This window comes from Colletes latitarsis, chromosome 10 (genome assembly GCF_051014445.1).
Source record: "Colletes latitarsis isolate SP2378_abdomen chromosome 10, iyColLati1, whole genome shotgun sequence".
Taxonomy (NCBI): Eukaryota; Metazoa; Arthropoda; class Insecta; order Hymenoptera; family Colletidae; genus Colletes; species Colletes latitarsis.
Window position 1 is genome coordinate 22530263 of NC_135143.1, and position 16469 is coordinate 22546731.

Sequence of the window (16469 nt, forward strand, 5' to 3'; positions counted from 1 at the left end):
ACATTATATTAATTCATTTTCTATTCAATCATACAATTCATACAAAGTTAATAAAAATATTTCATATATTTTATAAAAATTGTATTATATATATTTGTAAAAATTTTATAATAATCATGTGTAATATTTATTTGTGGCATTAAGAAACGCGAGTGCAAGAAGATCCTAAAACCTGCTCTAAAAAATATAACAGTTGATGTTACTACTCACGGGTATTTTTCATACCCGTGGTCGCTTGACTCGTCAAAAATAGCAAGTATACAACTGGTCACCCGTGTTGATTCGGATCTTTCATCCTACAACATGATTGGGGACCAGAGGAACAAAAGTCACATGCGACTCACTAATGATGATCGGAAGTTCTCGAAGTCCTCCATCAGTCAGCATGGCCCTGTTGGTTGGGTTCAGGATCAGGTCCAGATACTATAAGAAAAATGCAAGAAAATTAGAATTTATTGTTAAAATTGCAAAGATTTTTAGTTAACAAATTCGAAAGTATAAATGTATGCTTACGTTGTTCGCTCGTGGTCCACCGCCCGATACCCCCCGGGTACTGCTGCTGGTTTCCAGAATGAGGTCCAGAGACTGTAAGAAAACTGTAAAAAAAAACAATTAGAATCTATTCTTAAAACTCTAGAGATTTCTAATTAAACATTTGAAAGTATAAATACTTACATTGTTTGCTCGTGGAGCATCGCCCAATAGTCCTCTTCGGTGATGCACTGACTCTAATTCCGGTAACGAGGAGTTTAAATTTCAAATTGAAAACATAATTAATTTAATTAGAAAGTATTAAGTTAGAGTACCGTGACCGAAGATTGAAATCGGCGAGCAAATGATTCTATTTTCGCGATTCAGGAAACAAGGAGAGCCACGATGCTCTGGAAGTAATTTAAAAACTGCGTAAGAAACACTGATGCTATTATCGCGTAACCTAACACGAAACGGCTCAGGGTCACTTCGCCCCGGGAAACAAACTTGTTGCTACGCACAAACACTGAATCTACCGGCCGCATTGCGCGCGGCCAACCAAATTTCCTGGAAAGAAAGGGACAGGAGACAAGAAATACAACAGTTTTCTCTTTTCTTTTTCTTACTAGAGTTCGTCAACAGAAATACTGCTTTACTTAGTACTGCTGTCTACACAGTTTGTCACGTAAAAGGTTAATGCCACGAAGGCGAAATATTCTCAATCAATGAGAATTTCAACGATAAAATATTATCTACAATTTATAAATATTATATCACCAAATTTCATAATTAGAGTTGTAAGCATGATTATGTTTACTTTATCGAATGTTAGGATATCCCGTAATTTTTATAAATATTCCGAAATTTGCAACAATTAAAGTTCGTTGGTTATTTATGCTTGAATAGCATATTCCAACTACGCAGTTACTACGTTTACTGAAACTTGTATCGAAATATATATGGAAATTGCAATTACAACAATTCATAAAGAAAGGAATATAAACAATCAATTAAATAAATAACGCTCGGAAATATTCAATCGCGATCAGAATACAGTTAAATATAAATTATTCCAATTTATCGTTGATATCTACCGACGCCATTTCTGTATACTTCGATATATATCGAAGCGGATAAAAAGTTTGTTAACGATATTCGTATTTTATCTTAACAATGGCCGATTAGAAAATTATAATCATGCTTGCAAAATGATTTAATAATGAAATAAAAATATATAAATATTAATATGCCCGTTAATTTTTGTTATAATTGTTTAAACGTTACCAATATTCCCTCCAAAATTTGTCGATTTGCCTGCCATCTATTATGGTGTCGTTTACGCGCCAATAAAAGTTTCCATGGCGTCGAATTTCAATCAGAGGCTGCAACAGAAATAAAATACAAATCAAATCATAATTAAACAATAATTGATAATAAGGCGATACACCGACACATCTTGTATTTCGAAAGGGAATTTCTTCATTTCGAATTCCAATAAGAGACTGTAACAGAAACGAAATGAAGATCCATTAAAGTACATAAACGTTTATTGTAATTAAGTAATAAATGGAAACCGTATGACAAGAGATCGTAATTAAAACGCGAGTTGTAATGATGACGAAATATGAATAGGTTAGAATTACGCACCTCGGTCGCTAAACGCCGGTACGTCTTGACGCGTCTTACCACGTTAATCGTCAGAGTACAAATGGCGACACCTCGGTAACGCTCGCGAATTGGGCGGGCGGGGTGGGGGAAGGGCCGATGTCTCGCGAAGCTTGTATTACGAATCCGAGGAATGCCTCGGATAGAAACCACGAATACAAACAAATGAACGAAGGACGAGGATAGAATTCACAACTTGGTAGGAAAAAGGACAAAATTTCTCGGTTACTTACCAGAACAACGTATAATACCTTGACTTTAGAATCATATTAATGGATGACGATACATATAACGTACAAATTAAATATAACTCACACTTTTGTCGATTTATAATAGCAGATGACAGGATTCTTGAATTTGTTAACATTATTCACTTCGATGATTACATGCAAATTGCTTACAACTTTAACTAATCAAAGAATCGCGAATAATTCGTACTTCTCAATTCAGAAATTCGTCGTGGAATAGTTCGTTACCTTCAACGCTAGATGGCGTTTATTTTTCGACCTCAAACCCTCTGGTGCTAAAATGCCCAAGTTTGTCGTGGAATAGTTCGCTATTTTCAACGATAGATGGCGATCATTTATCGATCTCGTGCCCTCTGGTGCTAAAAGCCCCAAGTTTGTCGTGGAATAGTTTATATCGTCCACGCTAAATCGACTTCTCGACAAACTTGAGCGTTTTAGCACCAGAGGGTTTGAGGTCGAAAAATAAGCGCCATCTATTGTTGAAAGTAACGAACTATTCCACGCGTGAGTAGTGCACCAAGTGCTGAAGCTGGCATCTTCTGCTCCGGTTTGCTGTCTAGTAACACTGCACACGCAGACCAAAGTCAGTAACTGTGGTTAATATGACAATTCACAATTTGTATATATTCTCTAAAAATGGAACGTTATTATATTATGCAGAATGGAATAGGTTGAACAGATCTGGAATCACAAAGGAAGAGGTACTTAATTACTCATTAATAAGAACTGCCGATATGATGCAGCGAAATAACTACTATTTCTAACCTTGTCAACGTCAATATATTACAAAGTGACTCATAAAATAGTAATTATTTCTATCAAATAAATTTAAATTGGTTGAATGTAAAATTATATGAAATTCAGGAAGCTAAATTAATGTATGGAATGCTGTTTTCCATTAAATCGTTCGTAAGTAAAATATCACCATTGGATCCAAAGGAAGGGTTTTTGTATTATAAAACGAGTAAATACACGTTACATTATTTCGAAGTCCCGTCTGGATTAAAATTTGTGTTGAATACTGATAATGCTTCACAAAATGCTAGGGAATTATTACAGCAATTGTACAAGGAGGTGAGTAAATACCTATATAATGTTTCTTAAAGACATCACTTCATATTATAAGAAATATTTATAATTGAGAAATTCTTAAGAATATAAATTTATAAAGTTCAATTGCTTACATAAAATTATGTAACTAATTAACTTTTTCTAGGTTTATTTGGAATATGTTGTAAAAAATCCTCTTTGCCAATTAAATGAACCCATTCAGAGTGAGCTTTTTAAACTAAAAGTAGATGAGTTGTTTAAAAAATCTCCCTTATTTTTAAGCAGATCAATTTAATTTATAATATGCATAAGGAATGTAATGTATGTAAATATAAGAATAATTTATAAAACCATTTAGTCTTCCAAGTCTAACTAATGATCCAGTATTATTATTGAATATCTGTATTAAATAAAAACGTAATAACAAAGAAAAAAAAAAAAATACTGACCAAATTTGTACAGCATAAACATATTCTTATAATTTAAAGAAGTATACAATTTACATTATATTTTGTTGTATTTACGAATTTACATTCATTTTAAATGATACACTTTTGTAACACAATAAATTGTGGTCTTAATACAAAATGTACAATGACTAAAGTTTGGAGAAACTAATACTAAATGTTGTAAAAGTAGTTCATTCCTTGTGGATTTGTGTATGTTGTTTATATTAACGTATTAAAAATTGCACCCCACTTTATATTAACGAAACGTACGTTTGTTTAATTTATATATTTAAATCATTATTTAAAATACGTAAAAATATCGGTAAAAATGCATACCTTTAAAAATTTGTTCTACATTAAGCTTGCCTTTTTTTTTTATATTTTGTACCGTGTACTAGTTATTCTAGGCACATTTTCAAAATATGCATTATTTAACTAAAGTATCTACTGTGTATATATTAACAGGATATGGCAGCTCATGTCATATTTCGTAATTTGGTGGTTTTTGAATTCATACATCCGTTTATACGACTATATAAACTTCTATGAAAAATTTTTGCATAGACATTTTCTCATTTGGACGTATGACATTAACTTATCCAAATAGACATCATAGCTATTATAAACAAAAACATACATATTTGTATATATATTAAAAACATGTATATGTTTGTAGGTACGATTCAGGTAATTTTACAAAATTATGTACATATATTTAAATTTGTTGAAACTTAAAGCCAAAAGTTTATAGAATGTAAAATCGCAAAAATAGTTCCACAATATGCTTTTTATTATATTCGTTAGTGATTCGTGCATAGTATTACGTAAATGTGTATATATGGGCAAGAAAAACAATTCAAAGTTGTTGACATGCTTAACAAAGCACCTGAAATTATCATATGTAAATCATTGAAGATAAAAATAAATAAATATAAGCGAAGGATAATATATTACCATATCTCTTTTTTATGGTAATCTTAAATTTTTCTCCTAAAACACTATACACTCAATACCAAGGCATACTCACTGCCTTTAGAAATATATTTCATGTTATGTATATTTTCATACATCAAAGGACAACATTTAGAAAATTTGTTCATATACAAAGACTCTTATAATACTTGTACACCCGGAGAGATGATTGACAAATCGATGAGTACGTCATCCATAGAAAATGATAATTGTTATTCGACGTAAAATGCAACGTTATAAAGACTTTATGAAGTTATTCATAATTTCGGTTCAACTTTTCATATAATCACTCTTATTTTATGTCATACAACAATGGTGTCAATTTTTTTTTGTTTTTTTTGTTTTTTTTTGTTTTTGTTTTTTTTTTGTTTTTTGTTTGTATTCTAACGAATCCAATATGTTGGATTTGCTAGCGCTACGTTTTGCATACAAGAACATAACCTCTTGCGCATTACAACAATATTCATCCTCGCTCAAGAATGTACTGGCACAAGATGAAAATCATTTGCATTTAATTAATGTAATTTGTTTGTAACAAACGTGAGGCCTGTGTGTGTGTGTGTGCACGCGCGCGTAAATGTCAAATATTTACACACCTCTCGAAAATATGAATGCATATACTGTTTACTTCGATGTACTTTGCTTTGCAAAGTTAGTTTTACCTTGTTCCCTCTATTGCACTCATAGTACGTTTATACGTAATATGCATAAATATAGTAGAGTTCTGCAAATATAGTCTACTATCCGATTTTTAATCGCTAGCATCTATTTATCAGTTAACAGATTCGACGTAGATCGCCGTTTATAGAGTTACGAAATTCCTCGTTGCATCGCAATATACGTGTCGGGCGAGTTTATTATAAGTAAAGATCGAACGCATAGCTATGGTCAAATAAAGGGACAATCGACCAGGTGAGTCTCGTGTAAATGCATGATTGGCAGGTTGCGGGCTAAGCTATGGTATACCCTCCCGTAGCAGCACCGAAGCTACTACAATTTATCCCGACCGATACATGAACACACTCTAATCGTCTAATCCATTAATTGGGTAAACGGGTAGTACCTTGAGATACCCTCCCGTTGCAGAACTCTAATATACATTAAGTTCAAAGCTAATGCACGCGCACGGTGTACACTTAGAATACATATATACACACATATGTGAATACGTATCTACGCATCTCGTACTTAAAAGACGCGTGTACATCGTTAATAGATAAAATACTCAGTCTTTACTTGTTCTTAAGAGGTCACATTTTCCTCCACATTACTGGCTTTGCATTCCTCGTCGGAAGATGAAAAACGACCACCTTTATTCTGTACTCCGGCAGGAGACGGTTCTTCTATCACTGATAATCGCTTCTCGCGATCCGTAGACACCGTCGAACTATAAAAGAAGACATTTCTCAAAGTGGCAACGTTGACCCGTTCCCGCGACACGTTATCGTCCGCTGCGGAATCAATATTCGAGTCGCCGTTACAATTCCTGAAAATAGCAATAATATAATCGTTATGCATTTTAATTGATATTTAAATCCGGACGTACTTTGAAGTTTTTTGAGCATCCGTTTCTTGTTCCGTTTCCTTGTTGCGTTTACGTCGTCCAGTGCTTCGATTGCTCACCCCGCATGTACTAACAACACTTTCTTGATCCGCCTCGATAAAACTAACATGATCATCGAATCTGACGCGTTCAGAACCGCCGTCTTCGCCGCAGACAGTCCAATTACTCGAATCGCTACACTGACGATCTAACGTCGGTTTGCGTCGAGCGCGTTTCGCTAAACCTGGTGCTACCTCTTCGAGCGAACTTAAAGACGTAGCTTGTCCTGCCGAGTCCATGTGACCCCCGACAATAGAGCTTGCCCCTTGCTCCCCTTCCGTAGGTCTTCCTCCGTTGATCGAACTACCATCTATCTATACGTTATACAATAAAATTTGTTCGCAAATTTTGTGACTTGAACTAAACAAAACACTTATAACATCAACAAACGAGGAACCGAATCGATGGATTGAACTTTTTCTCTACACCGATATCGATCTAACTTTGATTATGCGATACCTTAAAATTTTGAACGGAGCCAGCCGAGGCTCTCGTGGAAGCTGCGCCATCATCCAAAGCGATGGACGCGTTTACAGACTTTTCTGACAAACTGGTCGTGGCGGACACAGTTTCGCTGCACAGGCTGAATCGTTGCGTGGACGTCACGTCCGCTTGAACTTCCAATCTGTTTCGAAACGTAGCGTATGTATAAAACTCGGACGATATTTCCAAACTATTAGGCGTTATAGAAACGAGTAAACTATAATCTACCTCTGACCACCCGGAAGGACGCTGGAAGCTATGCTTCCGGCGAGACTGGTGCCAGCGAGAGCTACGTTGCTGGCGCTCTCACGGTCATTTTCTCGACCCAGCTTTTCCAACTGGCTTCCGCTGCCTAATGAAAGCGAAGCTTCTCCTATCGAAGGATTACCGCCACGATGACTCGCGACATCTATCGATGCTGCATCTATTATAAATATTACGCTTGTAATTACGTTTAAATAAGTTTGATGTAGGAGGATCGTAGACACTTACAGTTCGTTTGTAAATGTAATATTTAAATACGAATTAAATGTATTTACCTCCTCCGTTGCGGGTACCCAAAGAACCCATCAGTTCGTTCTCGTCGTCAAAATCAAATCGAACACCCGTTCCATTGGTCGAAACGCCACAACCTCCGCTTCGACAAAGAGAAACTGGGACCACACCGTAGACGTAAAATAACAGAACGGGAACACCGATACCCACGGCCAATCCTGCTAATATTGGCGATACTAACACCTGCAACAATTGTCCAAATTTGTATGCATTGCGATTGTTCCTTGTCAGTTCTATAGCGACGCACAGTGGTGTAACAAATTCAAAAAATTGATTTTATTTTTCCGTAAATCAAAAATACAACCTTTAGAAAATAAGTTCTCAAAATAACGAAATTAGAGACTATTTTGGTGCATAATGTACTTAATTAGGTTGGTTACAGATATAAGGGCAAACCAGTTACTTTTTTCTCTCTACACAGAAATACATTATTGTCTGAAACGTCACAAAGTTATCCTCGTCACTTTGGAGAACTACTAGTACTCTGTTAATTGTATTATATCTCACTCCCTTCCATTGTTTCACGTTCTCGTTCTCGATGTATACAAAAGAGCGAGCCGGAGAGGTAACGACGATCAAATTCCATCTATCTCACCGAGAAGTTGTCGCCGCATAACTTCTCAGACAATACTAAGTCATTCTCGATAACAAAGGAACGTACAAGTATTTTTTAAAATATATGGTTTCTAATAGCTGAAGGAAAATCTAAAAAAAACTGAAAATGTAGTCCTGTTTGTTCTCTTCACAGGTCAATTTTCAAAGAAGGCGACACTTTAAAATTAACCGTATGAAAATTAATAAAAGTTTACGATGTAACGAAGCGTGTTGGGGCAGTCGTGCGTTGCATACTGTGTAAAAGCCAGGCGGATGCGTTGCTTCTGTCGCACAGCCATTTTTACTCGCATTTACATAACTTTCACTTTTTAGCTTTGGAGAATTACAAAATCTATATGAAAAATTTAGAATACAATCCCACGAGTAGTTTTAAGAATTTTTCTTCGGAAGAATGTTAATCCCTATCTCATGGTCTCCATGAAACAGTGACAACTTCACTGTTTCCAACAATAAGTGCCATTGACAAAGACTGAGTTTCCAATACTTATCGACCGTATTACAAAGCATATTTATTGCAAAGTTACCGATCATTCTTTGCCCGAGACCTTGCAGCTGTCTATATGCATAGCAACGGCAGGTATAGCCTCCTAACCCCTAGTATCGCATGACTGGACCGATACGCTTCGCAGCATTAACTTCAATTAAATATCATACGATTAATTTTATAGTATCATTTTCTTTTTTTAAATACTGGTCCACCAAAAAGGACAAACAGTTTTATAATCTTTTTATAAACCATCGACCATCTAATTCCTAGCAGTGTTTGGCGAATTTTTATTTAGACAAACTTTTATTCGTAACAAACGAGCATTGCAAACGACGACTTATTCAGATGAATCGTACAGATAAAGCCGTTTTATTTATATAATTATCGAGACAAATATTTATTCTAATAATAGTCCCGATGAGCCAGAGACGACAGCCAAGTTGTTTGTGAGTTTTATTCGATCTATCCCTTGCGCACATAAATTTTATACTCGTTCAGCGTGAAATATAACTTCGTTCTGTGACTAAAATTCTAACTTTCAAATTACGATTAACGTTGTTTGTTTCAAATTTCTATCTAGACGAATCTCATCGAAGTTAAGGACTACTGGCACGCGCAGAACGATCTGTTTTCCAGATTCCCATCGAGCGTACAGAAGGCAGGAGGAGGAGAAACTACGCGAACAAACTTTCGTCTAGATAAATGTTTGTCCGGACAAAGTTTGTTTCCCCATCTGGACAGAATACTGCAGAATACTGTATAATTCAATTTTGTTTAGATAATGATCTAGACGTTTATTCTAATAATAGTCACGAGCCAAAAACGAGACGTGAAACCAAGTGATTCGCAACTAAATTCTAACTCGTTCAACGGGAGATGTAACTTTTGGTCTGCGATCGGCGCATAAACGTTGTTTATTCAGAATTAGTATCTGGATAAAACCCGTAACTCTGGGACGAGCCAAGAGGATTACTGGCTCACGCAGCCGATCTGTTTTCCAGATTTTCATCGAGCGTGCGGAAAGGAGCGTGGCGGGCAGCGGAACAGGAGGCGGAGAAAGTGCACGACGAGCAGCAGAAGGTGTGGGAGGTGCGGAAGGAAGGATATTGATCGGGCGGGTAGGAGTACGCGCATGGGAGATCCTCTCTGTCCCACCCTGCGGCTTGCATCCACCTCTGGGTGGGCAACGACGGAACGTGCGTAGTGTCAGTTCGTACTTTAAGATCCACACTGCGCCAGAATCGAAAGGGGTACGGCGCTAAACAAGTGCCCGCCGTTCGTATCAGGTAGCTGGTGGCCTAGGGTGTGTCGCGGGAACGTCGTTTGCGATCCCGATGAGAGGACGTCGAACTTGGTCGGGCCGCACGCTCGAGGACCGGTCGACGTAACAGGAAGTAGACGGGACACGCGACGAATCCATTCATTGCCGGTGATTTCGCGAAGCGACCCGAGAGGCTCGAATACACACCCGTGCCGCGCTACTATATGCGAACCAGTCGAATAGGCGCGTTCTGCCTATTATCCGTCGCGAGCGTAGATGTGCTTTATCAGCGTCGTTCGGGTAATACATCAGGACCGACGACACTCTATTTTCCCCCCTTCTGTTTGGCTAACGAGTAATCGATCTCGCGCGTTAGCCGCAGAAAACACAGGCTGAATCGAGATTATGTCCAATTGGGATTGGAAAGACATGGATTGGGATTGGGAAGACGCGGAGGATTCCCCCAGCGAAACCGAGGAGCAGAAGCCGGAGATTGATAAGGACTGGCTCGACGGTATCCTAAGGGAATTTCACAAAGAATCGGTTAGTTCGATAGAGACTATGATTTCCAGTTAACGGTTGCCCCGTAGGAATGTTTAAACTATTACTAAAGGTCGTTTAAACATTGTAATGCACAGGTCACGATAACCGAGTGTAACGTAAACCCGGGATGTATGAGCAACGAAAGCGTGCTAAGCACTATAATTAGCGTTAAAGTCAAGTACGTGTTGAACGAATCGAACACGACGCAGGACCTGTCGCTGATCGTGAAAGAACTACCGAAAGACGCGTTCAATCGTTACTACGTTAACGAGGGCCAGTTCGATCTCAGGGAAATAAAATTCTACACACAGGTAAGCGATCGACTAATTGCTACGTACGACGAATATAACGAGACTCTGTTTACGATCAGGTCATGCCAGACTTGAAGGAATTCCAAAAGAAGCAACTGGCGTTGGAGGAGAACAGGTCCGGGGACGAAATTTCGCTGCCGGTCCCGATGTGTTACCACGCGCAGTACACGCCGGCGGAGGAGACTGACGACAACGTCACGACGCCCGATTCGATGCTGGTGCTGCAAGATCTCCGTGACTACGACTTTTGCAACATCAAGTTTCGAAAAGGGATGTCGTACGATCAAACGAAAGTCGCGTTGGAGGCCATAGCGCGTATACACGCGCACTCGTTGGCGATGAAGGTCATCGAGGGACAGTCGCTGTCGGAGCGTTATCCGTTCCTCTTCCAAACCGCAAAAGCGACGGACTCGTATCAGCATCTAGTCGAGCGTGGTTTACCGCAGCTAGCCAAATTTCTGAGAAACACCGGATTGGAGGCAATACTCGAAACCCTGCTCGTGCTACGACCGAGAACCAAACACATAATATCCGCGCTTCTCGCGCCAGAAGGGCCGCTCACGCTGATCACGCACACGGATTTCTGGAGCAACAATCTGCTGTTCAAAGACGGGCCCAACGGCCTCGAGTGTTGCATCCTCGATTGGCAAATGGTCACTTACAGCAGACCAACCAACGACATCGCTTTGCTGATAGTGAGCTCATTGCCAACCGAGCTGCGTCGAAAGCACACGGAAACCTTCCTCGATATCTATTGGAACGCCCTGACCAGCACGTGCTCGCGCCTCGGCGTAGACATACCCAAGGACTTGGGTTACACGAGAGAAGACCTGAGCAAGGATTACAGACGATCGCTGCTTCTCGCGCTTTTGCTTTGCATCGGATCGGTAGACGTTGCTTTAGGCGATCCCGACACCGAACAACGACTGATCGACGCCCTGAAGGATCTTCACAGCGAAGGCGTGTTCACAGACGAGACTGCCATCCCGACGAGCGAAAATGATTCTTAGTCAGCGTGATCGTCGCTCATTATAGCGCCGCAGTGAATTAATGCTACCGCGCAAGATGTAAATCGGAAGGGCAACTTGGTGACTCGAACCGATCGGCCAGATGTTCGATCAGAGGCGACCATGGACGTTAAAATCGCGATTAACGTGATCTTATCACGAGCAAAAGGCTTGTGCCGATAACGACGTAATTGCGGGTAGCTAAAGAAATCGAAGTCACGTTAAATGCCGCTATCGTGGAAAGCGTAGAGCCGATAATATAGACTTTTGCGTTCAAAAAAGTATCTGGTAATGGAGAAAGTATTAACAAACATACGTAGAAAATTGCGTCATCGATATACACTTTAAGATAATATTTGGTATGTTACTTATAACACTTATGTTTCAGCGCGACATAAGCAGACAGAACATCAATAAATACCACATGAAATTATAATATCGATAATAACTCGAGAGCTAAATAATTGCTAATAGCGCGTATGCTATAAAATAATTTAGACCTTTGGTGAGACTTTAAACCAATTAAGTGTATCGATCGTTTGAATCGAAACTGTTTCTCCGACTGCATTTCTTCCCGCAATTATTGTAACGGCTATAAGACCGACATTCTGTTATCGCTAATTTACATACGCAATAATTATATTGTTCTCTTTCTTTGTACAAACTACATAAATAAAATATACCTTGATGTTGTCATGAATTTATAGAAATGTTTGCGTTTATGCGTATAATAATGATTCCCAACAAAAATTTTTATACATAATTAAATATCTATTACTATTATCTCGAAAGAATGCTTTCATAACCAGACCAATAGCAATACGTGCGGCACTTAATAACGTTACTAAACCGTGAAATATATTTAATCGTGAAAGACACTAATTTAATAATGAACCAAATTGAATATAAAAAGTAAAATTTTTACTTACGGATGCAGTGACACCGCCAACAATGAAGGCATTCCTCTTGTGTTTGTTAGCTTTTTCGTACCTTGTATACAATTCCTTCCCTACCCATACCGGTATACCTGTGACATAAAATATAAAGTTACGAAGCAGTTCGGTACAGTTTTTCCGTATTAAGCTGTGGAAACTTTTTTTCCCGCATTCATTGTTCTGGCACGAGGAGAACCAACCAATAATCATGTTTCACTAACCAATAATCATAGCAGGTACAGCTATACCAGCGGCCAAACCAATTCCAACAGGAGCTCCTACTAACGTTCCAAGTTGCCAAAGGATCTTTTTCTTCCTAGACCATGGTTTCTTTCCCCAAAAGGTACAACCGGAAGGACTGTAAACCAATGAAAGGTCATAAAATAAAAATTATATTACCAGCGCAATATTCAAACTGTATGTTATATTAAAAGCTATAATACCTTAAATAATGAAGATCACTGATTTCTTTCATGCACAACCAACAAAATTCCGCCCCACAAACTGCGCAAATCATGTGATTGCAACTTCCATCATCCATTTTACCAATAAAGACCTGACATCTTGGGCAAGGTTTAATGTCATCTCCTGTAAAATCATTTTATGTACAATATTATATTATACTAATTTATCAAAACATAGTAATACGAACTATACGTACTGTGTTGCGAATCACTTTGGCTGAAACTGAGAGACGAGCTACGTTCATAGTACTGAGCGCGCTGGGCTCTGGCGGCATCGCATGTTTGATTAGGATGCCATTGTGCTTTACAGTGGTAACAAAAGTATGAATCACATCCTGGCCGCTCGCAACGCAACTTTGGACACGATGCGCAACCGCTGGCGATAACTGCAAAACTACAATCTGGTGCAGGACACCATCTTGCATCGGGTTCCACAGCAAGTACTCTTCGTACCATAAAATCTTCGTACTTTTCCAACTGTGTTTGGTCGTTTAAAATCATGCGTATATCTATATAAAGGTAAATCTCAATAACAAAAGGTATCTTGTTAACGATAATATGTTTTTTCTTAACACAAAAACTTATTTACCGTTTGGATGTAATGGTTCTGAACATTCAGGACATGCTATATTAACTCTAGATTCTGAAATTTCAACTTTAAGATACTGTTGAAAGCAGTCATAACAACTGCGATGATGGCAAGACTGTACTACAGGAAAGAAGTCCACTGGAAATTCAGCCAAACATAAGGGGCATTCCATCAACCCATTTTCATTACTCTGAAATTATTTCATAATCTTTGTATTACACTTGTTCATTAATTAACTACTGTAATTTAATTTCAATATAAACCAAACGCATTCTGATAGCTTTGTTGCACATATATATTCTATAAATACCTTTCCTGCAGAAGAAAGTACAGAGCCTTTGCTGGAAGCACGCTGTAGATCTATATTCTGAAATTGAAAATGGCTTGAACCATTACTTACTCTTGCTTCTCCTTTTTCCACATCTGTATTTCTGCTACCAGCCTGATCTTTAGCTAAAACAATAATTAATATTCAGGAAAATAAAAAATTTCGCATTTTTTCCTATCATTTATTGCATCAAACATTGTTTATTACTTTTAGTATTTCTGTTACTCGAACTAGGTGTTCTGGCAATTCGCCGGCCAATTAACGGACTCGAATATAATAATCGACGTAGAGAAAATCGTGGCAATATTCTTCGTGATCGTGGAGCTGTACCACTGCAGCCTCCTGAACTGTTATCATTTTCTTTGAACATCCTGAGGGGTATTTGAGATCACTATAGTCTCATTCTTTGCTTCACAGATTCAAGGTGAATTGATCTGCATTAAATAATACGAACAAAAAAAAATTTAATGAAACACCTCTAAACAATTTGATGTGTGCAACCGTATTTCTTAATGTGTATGAAAATATTCCGCGACCTAATACCTCGTATTATTCATAGGTCATAGAATCCACAAGTCACAACGTTTAATACGAAAGAAAAATCCTATATTGATACATAAAGGTATCAAACACGCGGTTTACGGCTGATTATACATCACGTAAAAAATACGCGTGTTAGTGCATCACATGCATACGTAATTACATCGAACATATTTAAGCACGAGAAACAGGTTAATATGACTTCAATGTTTTCACCTTAGTTGTCACAAAAACTAATTTAAACAAAGTATGTGAAATATGATATAAGTACTAATCGTCCTTATATCGTTAGATTAGAAATTAGTCGAATGTAATTAACGCGTGACGCATCCGGCTAAACATACTTAATTTTATCCTTAACAATTTGTAATTTGCATATGAATATTGATAATTTTTTTATGAATTCATTTAATTCTTAGTTTCTTATATATACGACTTTTCTACTTTCACTAAAAAAAAGGAATTATGTAGTCTGCCAAGACACTTGTCATCAATTACGATTTCTCCGCGTTCATGAGACGCATAAATAATCAGTATTTCGAAATCTTTAATGTGTAACGTAAAATATTTTGACACACCGATTTATTTTGATGATAGTATGATACACCAAATAACATACTACTATACAATTACACTTATTTATTTGCCCGAGTAACCAAATTCAAACGTGTGATTTATGCTGGAATCACAGTAAAATTGAGCAAAGGACATATGCAACGGAAAAATAAAACTATGAATCAACATTGACTGTAAGTGTAAAAGTGTCAATCTGATAATGCTACAACGTGCAAGATTTTACATTAATATACTTCGCACCTGATAATTCGTCAAAAATGCGAATGGTCGAACATGACCAACGTGACGTACATTCGCAAAAAGATCGTAAATACTCTTTTCATTAGGTGTAAATACATTTATAATAATTAGAAATGAAAATTTAGTAACAGACAAAATAATCGCCATTTGTAATAGGCTTAAACGTGCACGTATATTGCATAAAATGTATATTTAATATGTATATGTTTCATTAAGATCGACTTTTTTTATACAAAAGTGTTACGATATTAGTTTTAATAGTATGAAAGCAATTGTTTCCTGAGCATCGTTATGCAAACAGCATGAAAAGTACATTTGAATTGAATACTGAGAAACCTTACATGTAAATGACTAGCACTAATACAGGTGTGAAAAGTCTTCGAGCAAACACCAACTACAGTTGATCTAACCAATGTATAAACGAACCTCGTTTCTGTTAACAAATCCAGTGAAATTTACAACACTTTTAATAACAAATAACAAGATTACTATGCAGTCAAATACTATTGATAAGTTTCACTTATTTTGTTGGTTAAGGACGTTCACTTGACACAACAGCTGACGGCTCCGAACTAAAATCTTATCATGGACATATTTTAGATGAGAAACATACTTAATAAAATTTATGATACTGTCTTATGATCTCATCACCAGATGGCTTCGGATTGCAGCAATTCTCACAACTTTCTAGCACTGTCTTTGGATAGTAAAATTATTGTTTATTAATACTAGATCTAAGGATATTGATTGCGACATTAAAAATGAAAATATAGGTAATGTTCTACACGCGGATACTGGGGGAAAAATTACTACATATACCTGGTATGGACGAATCTCTTTATTGGTGCGTTTGTCACGCTAGTATATCGAGTGGTGTATTTCGGTGCTCATAATCACACTCCCTGTTGGTCTCCTTGAGGAATTACTGCATGCTCCCTACAAAAATACATAAACAATTAAAATGTAATCTACCCTCGCACAATAATATTCAAATGCCTGCCGAAAGACTTTTTTTATTGGTATTCAAGCTGGTAACTTTCTTCTAGAAAGGCAAGAATTAAAGTTGCTGGGAATATT

At 37.4% G+C, this 16469-nt stretch overlaps 3 protein-coding genes across 5 annotated transcripts; 2 read left to right on the plus strand and 1 right to left on the minus strand.

The window, feature by feature from the left end:
- Positions 1 to 2931: 2931 nt before the first annotated feature.
- On the plus strand, positions 2932 to 3876 carry Bet5 (blocked early in transport 5). The gene is made up of 3 exons (XM_076775321.1): positions 2932 to 3085; positions 3249 to 3458; positions 3601 to 3876. The coding sequence occupies exons 1-3, from the start codon at positions 2987 to 2989 to the stop codon at positions 3727 to 3729; spliced, it is 438 nt and encodes a 145-aa protein (XP_076631436.1). The 5' UTR covers positions 2932 to 2986; the 3' UTR covers positions 3730 to 3876.
- Positions 3877 to 4914: 1038 nt separating this feature from the next.
- Positions 4915 to 16109, minus strand: LOC143346817 (E3 ubiquitin-protein ligase RNF19A). 3 transcript variants are annotated; one of them, XM_076775309.1, is made up of 13 exons: positions 15819 to 16109; positions 14244 to 14407; positions 14019 to 14161; positions 13709 to 13898; positions 13317 to 13628; positions 13099 to 13243; positions 12877 to 13013; positions 12650 to 12747; positions 7481 to 7679; positions 7170 to 7365; positions 6918 to 7083; positions 6402 to 6772; positions 4915 to 6341 (listed from the first exon to the last, which is right to left on the minus strand). In XM_076775309.1, exons 2-13 carry the CDS (start codon positions 14404 to 14406, stop codon positions 6098 to 6100), a joined length of 2364 nt encoding a protein of 787 aa, XP_076631424.1. In that variant the 5' UTR covers position 14407; positions 15819 to 16109; the 3' UTR covers positions 4915 to 6097. The 3 variants fall into 3 exon arrangements, with proteins under 3 accessions (XP_076631424.1, XP_076631422.1, XP_076631423.1); XM_076775307.1 differs by having other exon boundaries at positions 14244 to 14470; positions 15819 to 16108; XM_076775308.1 differs by having other exon boundaries at positions 14244 to 14470; positions 15734 to 16108.
- LOC143346822 (putative oxidoreductase dhs-27) lies at positions 9782 to 12430 on the plus strand. The gene is made up of 4 exons (XM_076775320.1): positions 9782 to 10159; positions 10236 to 10402; positions 10498 to 10713; positions 10773 to 12430. Exons 2-4 carry the CDS (start codon positions 10265 to 10267, stop codon positions 11721 to 11723), a joined length of 1305 nt encoding a protein of 434 aa, XP_076631435.1. The 5' UTR covers positions 9782 to 10159; positions 10236 to 10264; the 3' UTR covers positions 11724 to 12430.
- Positions 16110 to 16469: the final 360 nt, after the last annotated feature.

Excerpts from the sequence above, each read along its gene's own strand:
- Bet5 (XM_076775321.1), top strand. The coding sequence starts at position 2,987 with ATGACAATTCACAATTTGTATATATTCTCTAAAAATGGAACGTTATTA. Across the intron at positions 3,086-3,248 it reads CTGGAATCACAAAGGAAGAG|GAAGCTAAATTAATGTATGG; the intron begins GTACTTAATTAC and ends TATGAAATTCAG. Across the intron at positions 3,459-3,600 it reads TACAGCAATTGTACAAGGAG|GTTTATTTGGAATATGTTGT; the intron begins GTGAGTAAATAC and ends AACTTTTTCTAG.
- LOC143346822 (XM_076775320.1), top strand. The coding sequence starts at position 10,265 with ATGTCCAATTGGGATTGGAAAGACATGGATTGGGATTGGGAAGACGCG. Across the intron at positions 10,403-10,497 it reads GGGAATTTCACAAAGAATCG|GTCACGATAACCGAGTGTAA; the intron begins GTTAGTTCGATA and ends TGTAATGCACAG. Across the intron at positions 10,714-10,772 it reads AAATAAAATTCTACACACAG|GTCATGCCAGACTTGAAGGA; the intron begins GTAAGCGATCGA and ends GTTTACGATCAG.
- LOC143346817 (XM_076775309.1), bottom strand. The coding sequence starts at position 14,406 with ATGTTCAAAGAAAATGATAACAGTTCAGGAGGCTGCAGTGGTACAGCT. Across the intron at positions 14,162-14,243 it reads GAGTAACAGAAATACTAAAA|CTAAAGATCAGGCTGGTAGC; the intron begins GTAATAAACAAT and ends TTATTGTTTTAG. Across the intron at positions 13,244-13,316 it reads CCAAAGTGATTCGCAACACA|GAGATGACATTAAACCTTGC; the intron begins GTACGTATAGTT and ends ATGATTTTACAG.